Here is an 18,298-nt window from a genome sequence, read left to right on the forward strand (position 1 = left end):
GTGTCTACACCTAAAAGTAAGTTTCCAAATGTCATGTTAATACAGGGATGAAGATGTTACAAATAGTTAAAAACAACATTCCTTTTAAAATGAACTCTGATGGACAGTTAAAGTGATTGCCAACATTCTGCAACTTAAAAAGACTAAAGTGACTTATTAGTCACAAGCAGGCTTACATTAACACTGCAATGAAGTTACTGTGAAAATACCCTAGTCGCCACACTTCAGCACCTGTTCGGGTGCATTGAGAGCGGATTTACTACGGCCAATGCATCTAACCAGCATGTCTTTGGACTGTGGGAGGAAACCGGAGCACCCAAAGGAAACTCATGCAGACACAGAGAGGATGTGCAAACTCCACACTGACAGTGACACAAGCCGGGAATCAAACCTCGGTCCCTGGTGCTGTGAGGCAGCATTGCTAACCATTGTGCCACCCTGAAATTGGATCTGACTAAAAAGGTTCCAGAAAGTTCTGAATTGAATTATAAGGGGTGGGGATCTCCTCCTTGAATGGATATGCCTAACCACTGTTCCTCTAAGGAATTTTACACCAGCTATTGTCAAAACTTACTCAAACATGAACAATGACTCCAGGTTTGTGATATAATAAAGGAGAGATATTAAGACCAGTTACCCATAAGTGAAGTGTGAAAGATCACTATTTACCTTTTATTGAATATCAATGGATTTTACCATGTGACTGAAACTGATTCTTTACCACAGAAAGACCTTCTGTTGTATATCAATGGCTGTTAATCATGTGATTGAAATTGTTCCCTGAGACTGAAAATCTTTTATTCCTTAACCAGATGAGACCTGGGATGTCTGCAGACAAACATCATGCCTAGATCTCTGTTACATATTGTGCAAAGCTTCCCGTCTCCTGGACAGGCTTTCAAAATTAGTGGAAAATCTCAACAATGGTGGATCATTTTCTATTGGCTATACATATTAATCAACTTTATTTATATTTAAAATGATTCATATATGTCAATAATGTATGCTGCAACAACTTGCAAGCATGCCAGATAAAAATCAGTGCCATAGTATAGGAGACATTGAGTGTGTCAAACAAGTTGGTTTTAAGGTTGTCCTAAAGCAAAAAAGTGAGGTGGAGTGGTTTAGGTAGGAAACTCTTCAGCATGTGCTCTAGGCAGTGAAAAATGATGAAGCAAGAATATGCAAAAGGTCAGAGTTGGAGAAACATAATTCACAGAGGATCGTAGAGCTGGAGGAAGTGTAAGGCTTAGGGAGGGGCCAGGTCATTTAGGAATTAAACATGAGGATGAGAATTTTAGGACTGAGTCTTTGGGGAAATTGCCTTACGAATCTGGTAGAATTCTTTGAGGAGGTGACAAAAACGGTCGATGAAGGACGAGTCGTTGATGTCATCTATATGGATTTCAGTAAGGTGTTTGACGAAGTCCCTCATGGTAGGTTGGTAGAGAAGATTAAAGCTCATGGGATATGTAGTCAGGTAACTAGATGGGTAGAGAACTGACTTGCAAAGAGGAGTCAGAGAGTAGTAGTGGAGGGGTCCTTTTCTAGCTGGAGGTCTGTCACTAGTGGTGTGCCGCAGGGCTTAGTACTGGGACCTCTTCTCTTTGTAGTGTATATAAATGATTTGGAAGAGGGGGTAGGTGGTGTGATCAGCAAATTTGCTGATGACACCAAGATGGCTGGATTGGCGGGCAGTGAGGAGCAGTGTCTGGCAATACAGTGGGATATCGATAGGCTGGTTGATTGGGCAGATACATGGCAAATGGAGTTTAATCCGGATAAATGTGAGGTGATGCATTTTGGCCGGAATAATGTAGGGGGGAGTTATATGATAAAGGGTGAGCCCGTAAGGAGTATAGAATCACAGCGAGACCTGGGGGTGCAAGTGCACAAGTCTTTGAAGGTGGCAGTGCAAGTGGAGAGTGTGGTGAAGAAAGCCTATGGTATGTTAGCCTTTATAGGAAGGGGTATAGAATATAAGAGCTGGAGTCTAATGTTGCAGTTGTACAGAACGTTGGTTAGGCCACATTTAGAGTACTGCGTCCAGTTCTGGTCGCCTTACTACCGGAAGGACGTGGAGACTCTGGAGAGAGTGCAGAGGAGGTTTACCAGGATGTTGCCTGGTATGGAAGGACTGGGGTATGAGGAAAGATTGAAGAAATTGGGGCTCTTTTCCCTTGAAAGACGCCGACTGAGGGGGGATCTAATAGAGGTATATAAGATTATGAAGGGTATAGATAGAGTAAACAGAGGTAAGCTATTTCCTATGATAGAGACACATAGGACAAGGGGCCATGGACTTAAGGTGAGGGGGGAGAGGTACAACACAGATATTAAAGGGAGGTTTTTCACACAGAGGGTAGTGGGGGTATGGAATGCTCTGCCAAGTGAGGTGGTGGAGGCAAACACGCTAGAGTCATTTAAGAATAACTTAGGCACATGAGTGGGTTGGAGATGGGTGGATATAGGAGATTGTTTTAAATAAGGGTCATTAGCATTGGGGCATCCCTGGTAAGGTAAATGGATATGGTACAATAATAAATTTTTTTTTCTTTTCATTCACAGGTTTTAAGTCGGTCCGCCTTGTATCCAATGAGGGGCATACACGCGATGGGTCGTACTGGGGCTGCTCTTGGTTGTTCGAGATTGGCCCAGTGCTTCATGTTGTTAGTGTGTGCCTAAACTGGACAAGATACTGGGCAAGACGACAGCTCAGTGACTATCACTGATTGTTGTGCAGACACATAGATTTGGGCCAGTGTCTGTGGGAGTTTGCGCATTCTCCCCGCGCTTGCGTGGGTTTTCTCCGGGTGCTCCGGTTTCCTCCCACACCCCAAAGATGTGCTGTTAGGCTGATTGGCAGTAATAAATTGTCCCTAAATCAGTTTCCCTCAATCTGGATGGCCATAAAACATTAGACAAGGGTCGTGGGTGGAGAGGGGGACTGGTGGTGTTGAGATGGCGGCGCAGGCTCATTGGGCCGAAGGGCCTGTTTCCCAGGCTGTTTTTGTTCTTTGTTCTAATGTAGGTTGGGGGTGGACTGGGAAGACAGGGTGATGATGAGTGAGAAAGACTTGATACAAGGTAGCTAACAGCAGCAGAGTTCTGAAATGAGCTGAAGTTTATACACAGAACATGAAGGATGGGCGAGTAGTTAGGAGAGAATTGGAACAGTTGTCTTGAGGTGACAAAGTCATAGGTAAGAGTTTCAGCAACAGGTGGACAGAGTTAGGATTGGAAGCAGGCAATGTTAGAGGTAGAAGTGGATATTCTGTGATGAAGAGGATATAGGGTCAGAAATTCCAATGTTGCAGAATCTGATGCATTCTGCAACAGTCTCTGGTGAGGAAGATGGAAGTAAGAGTACAAAGTTTGAGGAAAGGGTTGAAGACAGGATTTCTCCTTTCTGATGTTTAACTGGAGGAAATTGCAGCTGTTGTGCTCACATTAACCGTTCCTGCCGAGTGGAATAGGAGCAGCAGGGGTGCCACCTGTTATCCATTGATTTCAACAGCAGGGAGTTAACTGGGTAGCTGACTGACCGCTGCCCCCAGCCAACCAGGCAGAACAGTTAAAGTTAACTCCTTGATATTACTCAAGCATCTCTCTGACAGCACAGAGGTAATGCAGAGTTAATGTTGTGTATCAGTGTACATGAGGAGGCTGACATCATGTTGATGGAGAGAAAGTGCGGTCAAGAGTTGATCCTTGTGCCTCCCAAGGTAATGATATGGGTGAAGAGAAGTCATTGCTGGAGATGTTCTGGCTATAATTAGGTAAATGTGGAACCAAGTGAGAGAAATCCCACTGAGCTCATTAACGGAGGAAAGGCATTAGACAAGGTTGGTGTGGTCCACTGTGCCAAAGGTTGTAGAGATGTCAAGGAGGACAAAAAGGATAATGGTACACAATCACAGATAATATATTTGAAGCTACAGTGTCCATGGTTATTTTCAATACATAATGAAGATAATAGTACACGATGCACTCTTGAAATGATGCTCTCTCTTACTGTAATGTGTGAACTTTCTGCTTAAGAATCACTGCATCCCAGAGGGTTGTCATTTAATGCAGAACCACAAAATTTCAATATTAAAGATATATTAAATTGGTTTGATATAAAATAAATTCATTGAAGATTATAAAACATTATATATTCTCATAGCATTAGTAAATGGCTTCTGCTATTTGGTATTATATTTGTTGTTTTCCCACATATATCAAATCATATTTGTACTTCCATTCCATGCAGAGTATAATAAAATCTGTGGCGGATCTTCAGCTGAGTTAACTTCATCCATATGCTGTCAGATATTAAACATGGGTTGTAGACCTGGTAAAAATTGTATAAATTGAAGGTATAGGTTGTTCTCCCAGAGTTTACAGATTCTGGAAATAATGCAGCTTCACCCCTTACTGAATATCTTATGGATAAAGTGCAATTTCCTGCATGGTTTCATGCTGGAAATGTGCATCAGCTTCAAATGTTTTGAAGACAGCATATTCTCCCAGAAATACCCCTTTAACAACCCTCCAAGCGCTCATTTAATTGTTTATGGGCAATTTGAATTGATGGAATGGAACAATAAAGGAACTCTGGTTTCCATTCTATTCCTATTGCATCTGGTTCTTCAGTTGTGAAACATTATTGACTGACAACCTATAATAAAATGAGGGTTTCCCATAAGGGGAAAAAGGGTATTTTAAGCCGGCAAGTATAGGAAATCAGTATTTACAAGAGATGTACCCAGTTTCATTTTCATGTCTATCAAGGGAATTACTAAAGGTCAATTCACATCCTGCACCCTTATTGTTTCAACCTCCTTCACCCCATACCCTTCATCACGGGACAAATCTAATGTGCAACACATCGAAGTTTCAATGCCCAAAAGTTAGATCCAGGCCTTAGACACCTTCCTTAGTAATGTGAAGTAAACTTTTCAAAGTCATTACTTGTATGTACTAGCCAAAATGTCAAACATGTTAACTGTAGTGATCAATAAGCTTGAAACAATAAGAAAATCCAACAGTTTTCATGATCATTGTAAGCTACTAATTATATCATATTTACAAAAACGGAATGCGGCAACATGTCTTGGTGGATTCTGGCCTTGTGATCTCTAAGGTTGCAAGAGCTACTCTACCTATCCTTGAGTTTCAGCTGTCTAACCAACAACCTTTCCATCTTCTCTGTGGCCAAGGACTAGAGAGAAAAAGCAGCAAAACAGCTTGAATTCTGATTGTTGATGGAATTAAACTTAATTTAACTATTGTTCATTCTCATCAAGTGTGGAACTTGGGGTGCCTTTTACATGTCCCGCCATTCTCATCAAGTGAGAAACTGCGGGATGCATTTTATGGGTCCCACTGGGCTTATTTTCAGCATGGTTGGCTACATAAAATAGGAGGTTGAGGCCAGTTCTGTTCACTGCTGGTGAATTTTCAAAAGGGGTCCTTTAACAGATACTAAGGTCCTGATTTACATTTTAAAAGTGTTGCTCATGGTGCCTAAACTGTAAGTCTCAGAAATTCAAGAGCGGGGGTAACATCTGTGCAGATTGGGTGCAAGCTTTTCAACTGTTAAATCAGAATACCTGACGCCCATTTTACAACCAAAATAATTCTTTGTCTGACATTGATTTTCATTCCTGCCTTTTCCTTTGTACTAATTTTTCTTCTTTTGGTAATTTCTCTACCTAATGACTAAGTTTGACTCTGGCTGACAGAGTAGATGGAGACTCAATAATAGAGCTTCAACAAATTTATCTCTCATTTCCAACACTGCAAATAAAAAACACTGATCTCCATACACTAGAAAGAGGGGCAATAGGTTCAGAGTTTATTGCAACGGCGTCAGGAACTTTTTAAACATTTACTCTTGTAATATTAAACTCAATGCAGCATTATTTCTGATGATGCTATTATTTGTTTTCCAGCATCAGTTGCTGACAGGAAGTTAACAAACAAACAAACAAACAGCTATCTGCATTGACCAAACTGACAGCACCAGTATAATCAGAGACTTGGAGCAATGAAAAAGTAACTTAATCCCATTTCCTATTTTAAAATTGCAAGTTCTTTAAGTAAAGTAATCCAAAGATGCAAGTTCATTTAGTTTTGGAGTCTCTAGTACAAAGATTAATCTTAAAATGTGTATCTTATTCATTAGCATGTTGGATCATAATGTGCTTTTGTGAAAACATTAATTTACTTTTCCTTTCTTTGGAAAAACATGTACAAATGCATGAAATAAAAATGCCAACTATATGCACCAAAATATGAAATAGCAGAAATATGTAGGGAGGATACCTGATAAAAATACAAACAGTGTTAGGGATATACATACCAGGGAATCAAACTGTTCCCTCGGACAGACAAACAAACGCCCATTCACATTTGGTATTGTAAAAACTGAAACTTCATTTGGCTTCAGCACCACTTTTTCTGAAAGAAATGGGAAAAAAAGGAAAGTAAAAATAAATGAATTGGTCCCTAACTGCTCACTAAATCAAAAGCAGTTTCGGAGATTGCTCATTTATTTCTATGATTCAGTGAGAGCTCACTCGATGTTTCCTTACAGTATGAAGCCAGTGCCAACAGTATCAATATTATCACTATACATCATTTTCAATTTTTTGTGTTATTCCCACTACTAAAAGATTTTTTTTGGTTGGGGAAATTGAAAAAGCTACCAACTTGAAACATAATCCCCCCTGACTACCCATTATAGCCATTTGTTACTAATTCTGTTAAACCAGGACCATTTAAAGAACCAGATACAGAAGGAAAGAAAAATGAATATAAAAAAGCAAACTACTAGGCTAGGCGAGAGATCGGGAAAAATAAAGACCAGATCATTTTGAAGAGAGCAAAAGAACTATTTGGAGAAGTGCCTTTGTGGGCTGTGACCTGCCATATTCGTGTGACCCCTGATGTAAGTTTCAGTAATTAAGTGTTTCAGGCAGCAGCTACTTTACCCATCACATTAAATGTGATATCAGGAGAATGCTCCAACTGCAAGAAGCTGAATCACTTTTGTGGAAAGAAGAAAAGCAAGTCTATAAAAAAGGTTGCCGAACAGATGTTGGAGAATGTTTCTGACTAATCACAGGGTGACCAATAACACAGATAGGCACCATTAAGTCTCAAAGTAAAGTAAAATATGGTTTGTGACTGTTGGAATGATGACTGCATCAAGTTATTAAAGTGTCAGATAGACACTTCAGTGCTACGTGAAATGTCATGAGCTTGATAGATCTGTGTGAAATTGCTCACAACAGTGACCTGAAAATGAAGCCAAAGGCAAGTTGAGGGTCTATGACGGAAAAATGCTCACCCCAAGAGGACAAATTAAACTGAGAGCCCAGTGCAATGGGGAGAAAGAAGATCTTCAGTTCCAGATAATGGACACTAAGCAAAATCCCCTCATCTCAGCTGAAACCAGTCAAAAGCTTGGACTGTAACCCTCCAATGCACCAGAACAGATTTGTAGAGTTTCACATGACACAAACACAGTGACAGCTGAACAGATTTGGATAAATTACAAAGATGTTTTCACAGGTCTTGGATGTCTTCCTGGTTAATATCATCTGGCAGTAGATGAGATTGTGTGACCATCTCAGCATCTTCTGAGAAGAATTCCAACTGCCCTCAAATCCAGTCTGAAAGACAAGAGTAGAGGATCTTGACAAGATGAGAGTGATGAAGTGACAATCTTACAGACTGGATTAGCAACATGGGAGCAGTGAATAGACCTGGAAAGCTGAGATCTAAAGAACCTCAATAAAGCTTTGAAGAGATCTCACTCCCAGTGCCAACCATTGAAGACATTTTGCTGCAACTTGCCAAGGCAAATGTGAAGGATGGATATTGGCAAGTAACGTTGGATGAAAGCAGCAGTTTCTTGACTACATGCGATAGTTCTGGAAGAGTATTAGTACTGACAGCAAGAGATATTGAATGATCTTCTAGGAGTAGAAGTGATTGTGCATTATCTGATAAATTATGGATGTGAAGATACGATGGAAAAAGCCATTTCAGATCAAGATCAGAATCTAGTGAGACTGCTTGAGAGAGCTCACCAGATGAAACTGAAGCTGAACAAGAAAAAGACTGCAACTGAGAATGAATTAAGTCAAGTGTATAGGTCATGTACTGACAGTGAAAGGACTTCACTCTGAACCTGATATAGAATGAGTTGTAGCAGAGATGCAGCAACTAATAGATGTGGAATGTAGTGCAAGGATTTGTTTGATTTGGGAACTACCTAGCAGAGTGCTCGCCCAATGGTCATCAGTGTGAACCTCTACACAAGTTCACTGCAAAGTATGAGAAGGGATATTGAGGCACAGAACAGATATTGAGCTGCTTTCACTCGTATCAAATAACTCCTGACAACATCACTGCTGAGGTTCTATGATGTCAATGACAAAATCACTCTGCAGTGTGATGCCAGTAAAACAGGATTTGGAGCAACCCTCATGCAGCAAGGGCACCCAGTTGGTCTTGCATCCAGAGCATTAATGCAAACTGAACAATGCTATGCACTAACTGAGAAAGACTGCCTGGCTGTTGTCTTTGCACTTGCAAATATTTTAATCAGCACCTATTTGGGAGCGACAAAATGATGGTACAGTCTGATCACAAACCACTTCAAAACATCTTTCTCAAATCACCTCTATCTGCTCTACAGTGTCTGCAGAGAATGTTACTTCATTCACAGAGATAGTGAAGCACAAGCAAAAGATGTACATCCTCAATGTTATTGAGAGTTGCACTCCCTTTGAAGTACTTTACTGATGCTAGAACAAATCTTCCAGATTCAACGTGAAGCAACAGCATAACATGCTGTGAAAGTCATCAACCCAGCCGAGGCACTGAATCTGGCACACAAGCGTCCTGTTCAAATCAAGCCAAGTGAGTAATGAGATGCAACTTTCATGGTGCTGTGGGAAATAGAGAAAAGAGGAGAGGATGGCTTGAAGGGCACAGCTGTTGCTGTGACAGAGTACTGGGGATACTTGGATAAGTGATGTCCCAAAATGGCATCCGAGTCAATATTCATAAGGAGATGAATAGGAGAAGCATGTTCATGAAAACCATCAAGAAAATGAGTCTAGTCTGAGAAATGTAAGAGGTATTCTACTGGTTAAATGTGAACAATAAGATTTAGAACCACATTGACCATGGCAATGTTTGCAGTGAACATCAATCTATGCAAGCAATACCAGCTCATGACACCTCAGACAGAATGTGGGTGATGCTAGGAGTAGATCTTCTCACTCTCACAGGAACTGATTATCTCATCACCATTTACTACCATTCAGATTACTGGAAGTTAGACCACTAAGGCCAGGTATGATTTTCCTGAATCAGGACTAAGTGCTCTCGCCAGCAGGAAAACTGGCTTGTTTCCCACTGGCATTGGCAATGTCTGTCAGGTGAGATGGATGCAAATGTATCCAGTGAATCATGTCAGCCAGCCTGATTTTTCAGAGATCAGAGCTAGATATAATCCTTTGATCCCTTTAGCCCAAGGACATGTGGGGAAAGTGGGAACTGATCACAGAGTTGGATGATCAGCCACGATCATAATGAATAGTGAAGCAAACTTTTGGCTGAATGTCCTACTTCTGCTCCTATTTTCTATGTTTCTTTTCTATTCCTGACATTGTGATGAGTGACAATATCCCTCTGCTCACAAGTGAAGAATTCAGGCACTTCATGACTGATTGAGAAATTCAACATAGCACATCATCTCCAGTCAAATGGAAAGCCTGGGGCAGTGATGAAAATTGCCAAAGGAATAATCCGAAACAAATGACTAGATCCAGCACAGAAATTCACAAGAAGATCTTAGAGTGGAGAAACATACCCACTGAAGGGAGGGAAAATAGCACAGTTCAGTAATGTGTGTAATACTGAAAACAAAATACTCTTCCAATAGCTAAAACGTCTACAGAAGACAGTAGTGACAGAATTGAAGTAAAACAACAGAAAGTCAAATTTTACTTTGATACAGTTGCCAAATCATTGCCAGAGTGCAATCATTCAATGAAATCAACAAAAGTCAGCCCACTTGGCAACCTGGGACCTGTGTAAGATAATTGTCACCTTGATTGTACACGGTGAAAGTGAACGACAAGATATATCGTCACTGCTGCAGACATATCTGTGTAAGCAGAGAAGCTGATGAAGAGGCAGATTTAATTTTGCCAACTGAACAAGGAATGGAACATCCATCAGTCCCAAAGGTCAATGTCACTCCAAGAAATGCAAAGATCAGCGGCAGCAATACCCACCATGACAACCACATCCCTGGAGATGCAACATTACCCCAAGAATCAGCAGACACCAAACAAACAGCCAACAACTCACATGTACCATTAGAAAACCTGAATGCCTTAAGAATTGTGTGAGCAATATGTGTGTAGGGACAATAAAAGGAACAGATTAGAATGAACACATCATTTTTTTATTCAAGTTTAATGATTTTTTTTATAGACCATGTATGTAGGTAATTTGTAACTGAAAACTATAGTGCATGCATTATTTCTTTTTTATGAAAAGGGGGCTGTTTTGAGAAATATCTTTGTGTACCATTGCCTTTGTGAACTGTGGCTGGCCATAGTTATATGACCAGGGACAAGACTGCAGAATCAGCAAATCCTTGAAACAAAGTTTAAGATAAATATATCAACAACTGTATGCTGTGGGAATGAATACACAAAGGTAAGAGACAATACAAAGGAAAAAAGCCTGCAGAAGGAGCATTTTCTAAGGAGAGACTTCCAATTTACCAAATGGGTGCAAAACTAAACCAGTGGAATTAGTTTGAGTTAGTTTAGCGTTTAACGTTAGTTTAACGTCTGTTGTAGGTAAAATGTTAGAATCCGTCATCAAGGAGGAAATAGCAAGGCATCTTGAGGGGAATTGCTTGATAGAGCAGATGCAGCACGGTTTCGTTAAGGGGAAGTCGTGTCTGACAAATTTATTGGAGTTCTATGAGGATGTGTCTAGGGCGGTGGATAGAGGAGAGCCGGTGGATGTGGTCTTTCTTGATTTTCAGAAGGCGTTTGACAAGGTACCTCACAAGAGGTTATTGCAGAAGGTAAGGGGGCATGGAGTTGGGGGTAGGGTGTTAGCGTGGATAGAGGATTGGTTGTCAAATAGGAGGCAGAGAGTGGGGGTTAATGGGTGCTATTCGGATTGGCAGTTGGTGACGAGTGGAGTGCCCCAGGGGTCGGTGCTGGGGCCTCAGCTATTTACCATTTATATAGATGATCTGGAGGAGGGAACCGAGTGTATGGTGTCGAAATTTGCTGAAGACACCAAGATTGGTGGAACGGCAAATTGTGCGGAGGGTGTGGAGAGTCTGCAGAAGGATCTAGATAGGCTGGGCAAATGGGCCAGGAACTGGCAAATGGAATTTAATGTTGGCAAGTGTGAGGTGGTCCACTTTGGTAGGAATAATGGTAGGAAGGACTATTACTTACGTAGTGAAAAACTGCAGCAGGCGACGGTGCAGAGGGACCTCGGGGTCCTTGTGCATGAGTCACAAAAACCCAGCCTGCAGGTGCAGCAGGTGGTCAGGAAGGCTAATGGGATGCTGGCCTTCATAGCGAGGGGGATTGAATATAAAAGTAGGGAGGTCTTGCTGCGGCTGTATAGGGCATTGGTGAGGCTGCAGCTGGAGTAGTGTGCGCAGTTTTGGTCGCTGCACTTACGCAAGGATATTTTGGCCTTGGAGGGAGTGCAGAGGAGGTTTACTAAGCTGATACCGGAGTTGAGGGGGTTGAGCTATGAGGAGAGGCTGAATAAACTAGGCTTGTACTTGTTAGAGTTTAGAAGAATGAGGGGAGATCTCATTGAGACATATAAGATGATAAATGGGATGGATAGGATAGAGGTGGAGAGACTCTTCCCGCTCAGAAAGGACAGTAGGACTAGGGGGCACAGCCTCAAGATAAAGGGGGGGCGGTTTAGAACGGAGTTGAGGAGGAACTTCTTCACTCAAAGGGTGGTGAATCTCTGGAATTCTCTGCCCGTTGAAGTGGTGGAGGCTGCCTCGCTAAATATTTTTAAGACGCGGGTTGATGGGTTTTTGATAAGAGAGGGGATTAAGGGTTATGGGGAGAGGGCGGGAATGTGGAACTGAGCCGCGACAGATCAGCCATGATCTTATTGAATGGCGGGGCAGGCTCGAAGGGCTAGATGGCCTACTCCTGCTCCTATTTCTTATGTTCTTATGAGTGCATCCCATTAGTAACACTGGCTGCAGTTGAAAATCCTTGTAGGTCAGTACATGGTGTATGTGGTAGGGAAGGGGAAGCGCAAGGGGTTTCTGCTGAGCTGAAGACGGTCACATTCATTTAAATTTAATGTTCTTAAGTAAAACCGAACCAGGGATTTTTTTTATTGTCGAAGTATATGTTAAATTCCTTGCCTGACATGACAGAATATGAAATGATCAGCATTTCATTTTTTTATATCCATCAAATCAAATGCAACTAAAAAGCTTTCAAAAATGACATACCTCCAGCTGAGCTCATTCTCACAAGAACCAGGTCTTCTGTTGATCCAAGCTTGTCTTTTACAGCGCTGATGACCTCCTTCACAGAAGCTGCCACAAGCACTCGGATTGTGGTGTAAGTATGATCGATGCAGTAAACCTTAAAGAGAACTAGAAAGAAAATATACAACAGCTTTGTGTGATTGTAAAGAACATGTCAGCCTGACAGCTTAAAACAGAACTTCCTTTTGTCGACAAAGTGCTATGTTTTTGATGTAGATTACTCAAAGGATCAACATAACAATCATTATTGTTTGTTCAATTTAAAAAGTATTTCAACATTTTCTTCCTCTTTGTTCCTTTCCTCTTTTGCAGCAGTGACTTACGCCGGGGTACATTGTCTTTGATACTGTGCAAGTCCCAACAGGCTATCTAACCATCTGCAGAATAACCACCAAACATGCTCACATTCTCTCCCTAGCACATTTGGATTCGGAAGTTCAACAGAATTCTCTTCTCTCTGAGGGGTCGTTAAAGCTACCATTCCAACACTGAGCTGGCTGAGAAATAATCCATAAACAGGCCAGGCATTAATTCTGAGATCTTCCTTCTCTACAGCTCTTGGTGTTTTTACCCATTGAACCATTTCAGCACAAAATTACAACAAATAAGTATTTAAAAGCCCAAAAATGCAAATAAAAACTTTTCTCCAAGCATGAGGACATTGGATCAAGTAAAGAGCTTTTACTTGGACAATATTTTAATGTATTGATTGAACTAGAAGTTAAAGTGACCAGTGAAGAATTAAAAGTCAACCACAAATCAACAAGCAACATGCCTTTGTTTCATCATTCACAGCTTCTTTAGGTGAGATTATGCTTTGTGATGACAATTCAGTGTATGGTACCAGAAAGAGATGGTTAGAATTAACCTTCCGCACCTGAAAGAAGGGCATCAATCTTGGATTTTAAACTGAGGGCAATTCCTCGTTATTTAATGTAGAATTAGTAGATTCACCATAGATGGAAAGAGAGAGAGCAACCTTTTGTTATTTAGTGGAATAGAAAGATGCTTTATTTTTTTTTCAGGAAACCAAAGTTACACCAAACTCAACAAGGAATGCTCAGATAATTCCCCAAGGCTGATTTTGCTTTGCCTGATATCCCATGGAGTTTAGGGCAAAGGAACTAGGAGCAAAGTCTATTGCTGGCTGTTGACTTTGTGTCTAATGTTTTCTTGTAAGGACTTGGCTCTCAGTCTCTGCTGATGACCCTCTGAAAAAACCTCACACTGCTTTTTCAATTTCAGACGTTTCGTCTGGGTCCTAGAGATTCTAGCAACTAGTCCTCGACTTTCTCCCAGTGCTCATCTGTGACTTTTTCAACAATACACAAATCTACATTCTGACAACTGCTATGGTGCGATTTGAAGCAGTGGATTACTAGTCCAGCGACATTATCACTATACCACATACAACCCTGTTGCTCCACATGACAGCAGACAGATCTCAGTGACTGCTTGGTTTGCAGGCCAAACCAGGTGAGGGGAGCATGTGGGCTGGTGTCCATGTGAGGGAGGATACTCATCTCTAAACAGTCTTCAAATGCACAAAAGAAATTGAAGTGGTGGATTTAGCAAAAGAAATGGTATTCACTTACAGGTACGGAAAGTATTGCACTACAGTTGAGGACAGCTGTCAGGTTCACTGTCACAGACGCAAAAGGTACAATAGATCATCCACTACTGTTGTCCATGTTGCCAGTCATCTTAATTCATCAATCATGGAAAAGACTAGGCCTGGCCAAATGCAATATGTTTCTATCGAAGTCAACTCAACTGGATGTGCTCCTTGTGTGCAGACCTTACCGATTCCTTTCCACATGTCCTGTTATGTCCCAATACACACTCCTATAGCTTTCAGCCACATACTGCAGAATATTACACAAAATGGGAACTCTGGGAATGTCTGAACTCTGCTTGATCAAAGGCGACAGCTCCCAACCCCAGCACAGAACTGCTCTGGCTGGCAGAGAGTTTCAAGCAAAAAACTTGCCTAGCAGAGGGTGATGTGGATATGCCAGCGTTGGACTGGGGTAAACACAGTAAAAAGTCTGACAACACCAGGTTTAAGTCCAACCGATTTATTTGATAGTAAACTCACTAGCTTTTGAGGTTTCCCTCTTCTTCACCTGAAGAAGAGGGAAACCTCGAAAGCTAGTGAGTTTACTATCAAATAAATCGGTTGGACTTAAACCTGGTATTGTCAGACTTTTTACTGTAGTAGAGGGTGGCCAGCTTGTGGAGCTATCAGCAGGTTCAGCTACACATTGTTCTGGATAAACACACCAAATTATAAGAGACAAGATGCTTGTGCTGATTTTGGCATCAAGTTTGACAACAGAATTTGGATATTCTCCCCAAGACCATAAAGAATTGTCTCTTGAATTTATGCCCAATTCGTGAACAAGTACACTGCAATCATCAGTGCGTATGTTTCAACAGTAACTAGTCCTGACGATATCAAGGACAAATTCAAGAGGACCTGAATAAAACCATTGCAAATGCTCTGCAGGCAGACAAGTTCAACATGATGAAGGATTTTTTTTTCTTATGTTCCTATTTCAGGATTGCCATGATGTCCCGGAGAATCAATGGCTAGTACCTAGGGAAGCTCCTGACAGCAAGAGGCAAGTTGTGCAGGTCACATACAGGAAGTGAAATGTTAGCTTCCTAATGGTGGGATGGAAGTTGAGAAGCAAGTTGGTGGGGAATTATGTTTTGCCACACAGCAAACGATGGTGGTGAATCTATATTAATGTATTAGCATATCATACATGTTCATTCCATCACATTTGGTAGATTAAATTATAAAGTTTATTTATTAGTCACACCATTAGCCACCAATGCTTATCTTAACACTGCAATGAAGTTACTGTGAAATTCCCCTAGTTGTCACACTCTGGCACCCGTTTGGGTCAATGCACCTAAACAGCAAGCCTTTCAGACTGTGGGAGGAAACCCACGCAGACACTGAGAGAACATGCAGACTCTGCACAGACAGTGACCCAAGCTGGGAACTGAACCCAGGTCCCTGGTGCTGTGAGGCAGCAGTGCTAACCACTATGCCACCCTTTAAGATTTAAATCAGCAGTAAATGAGAAACATATGCCTTCAGATTCGTCACTGGTTAAAGGTGGCATGCAGCAGGTAGGGTACTCTTCCTAGTGGAGTTAGAATGAGGAGGAGTTGCTTTGTTTGTATGAGGAACTTTGTTGGACAAGGGGAAAGGGGGCAGCTTTCCGGAGAGATTGAGGCATGACTGTCTGAGTGAAGGAGGTCATGTGCTGATGGCTTGAAGGAGGATGGAGCATTGCTCTTGGGAGGGAGGGAAGCCAGGTCAGATCATGACTGCCTGAAGAATCTCTTGTACAAAGGAAGAAGCTGAACAACAAAGATTAATCTGTACTGAAGGCAGGACAAGCACCATGCAATTTTGGTCCCCTTATTTACGAAAGGATATAAGAACATAAGAAATAGGAGCAGGAGTAGGCCATCTAGCCCTTTGAGCCTGCCCCGCCATTCAATAAGATCATGGCTGATCTGTCGTGGCTCAGTTCCACATTCCCGCCCTCTCCCCATAACCCTTAATTCCCTTGTCTATCAGAAATCTATCTACCCGTGACTTAAATATATTCAATGAGGTAGCCTTGGAGGGAGTATTGGCCTCGGAGGGAGTACAGAGAAGGTTCACCAGGTTGATACTGGAGATGAGGGGGTTAGCTTATGAAGGCGAGATTGAGAAGATTGGGCCTGTACTCATTGGAGTTTAGAAGGCTGAGGGGTGATCTTATTGAGACATATAAGATAATGAAGGGGCTAGATAGGGTAGAGGCAGAGAGATTCTTTCCACTTAGAAAGGAAACAACAACTAGAGGACACACCCTCAAAATAAGGGGGGGGGGGGTGGTCAGTTTAGAACAGAGTTGAGGAGGAACTTCTTCTCTCAGAGGGTAGCGAATCTCTGGAATTCTCCGCCCATTGAAGCAAAGGAAGCTTCCTCGTTGGATATGCTTAAGTCACAGGTAGATAGATTTCCAATTGATAAGGGAATTAAGGGTTATGGGGGAGCAGGTGGGTAAGTGAAACTGAACTACCATCAGATCAGCCATGATCTTATTGCATGGCAGGGCAGGCTTGAAGGGCTAGATGGCCCACTCCTGCTCTTATTTCTTATGTTCTTATGATAGAGGGAAGTCAAGAGTGAGTTGGGGGCAGGTCTCTGGTGAGGCTGGGAAAGTCACAGGTAACCAAAGGCAGGTCATGGGTGAGTGTTGACAGTTGGCAGGTCCAGAATGAAAGCAACTGCTCTAGGTTGTCAGACAGTTGATCTACAGTGCTGCTGGATAGCTCAAAGGTCACAGAAGTCAGGGCTAGGGTGATGAAGAGATGGTCAAAGGTGATAAAGAGATGGCAGGATGATGGTGTGCAGTTCCGGGATCGAAATGTGGCAGATGGGGATTAGGTGACAGAAGTTCCAAGTTCAAAATCTTTCTCTCAGATAGGTAGAATGAATCTGCCAAATGGCAGGGAATGGCTACCTGTCTGAATGCCGTTTAAATATGGCACCCAGATTTTCAACTATCTTGAAGTAATGGTGGGGTTGGTAACTTCCTGCCTGCCATAAATTGTATAGTCCTATCGACTGTTCCCAACTAATCGGCTGCTTGTGGGTAGCCACCATGTCTCCGATTGGAAATCTCACTCACCTTCTCCTCTTGTCTGCATGGGCTTCCTCTGGGTGCTCTGGTTTCCTCCCACAGTCCAAAAATGGGCAGGTTAAGTGGATTGGCCATGCCACGTGGGTTGGGTAGATTAGTCATGGTAAATGTGTGGGGTTATGAGGATAGGGTGGAGGGTGAGAACCTAGGTGGCATGCTGTTTTAGAGAGCTGGTGTAGACCTGATGGGCCAGGTGGCCTTTGTGCACTGTAGGGATTTTATGGTTCTTAGTGCCTCTATTTTAATTACACACATGTTTTGGTGAAGTCAGCTGTGTTGGAGGAGGAGCATTCAACATATTCATCAGTATTACTGGAAACACCCATACTTTAAACTTACTTTCATCTATACTTCTTATTGGTTGTCGCTTTTGGAGTCTATCCTCACCAATGCTAAACTGACGCAAAATAACTTTGTGCTGTAAATTAAAAGAAAAAATGTTTTTTTTATTTGGTTTATGTTTCAAATTCTACCAATCTAATAATATGCAATATTACTGACTGAACTTCTGCTAATTTAGTCACAGCTACACATGGAAGTCACCTGTAAAATTTAGTTAAGTTTTATAAATGTAGTTAAGCCTTCAAAATAGTTACCTAAATGCTAACAAATAAGCGATAATGGATCTTCTGTACACTGTAAAAACAATTTAACCAAATATCTTACATAGTAAAATAATTTTCAAACTTGGGACTTTGTATTATTGGTACCTTCTTTTGTGAAGTCTTGCCATTTCCTTCTTCTGAGCTACATAAGAAAAGCATAATGTTAATTGGTTCAATACAATTAAATGATAGAGATCATTAATATTTGGGAGAAAAATTAATATAACATTTGTGTCATCATGTGTTTGTTACCAACACTTCACATCTGAGAACAGGCCGAACACTTCCACCCCCAAGAAGGGATGAGAAGTCAGTTACTCAAGTCATTCCAACACATCTCCCAAGATAGCATTAGCCAACATTTGGAAACATGTCATCCAGCTGCAGGCATTCAAACGAGG

At 41.6% G+C, this 18,298-nt stretch overlaps 1 protein-coding gene across 2 annotated transcripts in view; it reads right to left on the minus strand.

The window, feature by feature from the left end:
- rapgef4a (Rap guanine nucleotide exchange factor 4a) overlaps positions 1–18,298 on the minus strand; it is a 269,450-nt gene that overhangs the window by 39,904 nt on the left and 211,248 nt on the right. For both annotated transcript variants that reach the window (XM_080198985.1, XM_080198986.1), the window contains 4 exons: positions 18,003–18,039; positions 17,632–17,710; positions 12,539–12,685; positions 6,350–6,447 (listed from right to left, as the gene is read on the minus strand). In XM_080198985.1, the coding sequence (XP_080055111.1) occupies positions 6,350–6,447; positions 12,539–12,685; positions 17,632–17,710; positions 18,003–18,039 (361 nt within the window). The remainder of the gene's footprint in view (positions 1–6,349; positions 6,448–12,538; positions 12,686–17,631; positions 17,711–18,002; positions 18,040–18,298) is intronic.

The sequence above is a fragment of the Carcharhinus amblyrhynchos genome, chromosome 11 (assembly GCF_965287045.1).
Source record: "Carcharhinus amblyrhynchos chromosome 11, sCarAmb.v2.hapA, whole genome shotgun sequence".
Lineage (NCBI taxonomy): Eukaryota > Metazoa > Chordata > Chondrichthyes > Carcharhiniformes > Carcharhinidae > Carcharhinus > Carcharhinus amblyrhynchos.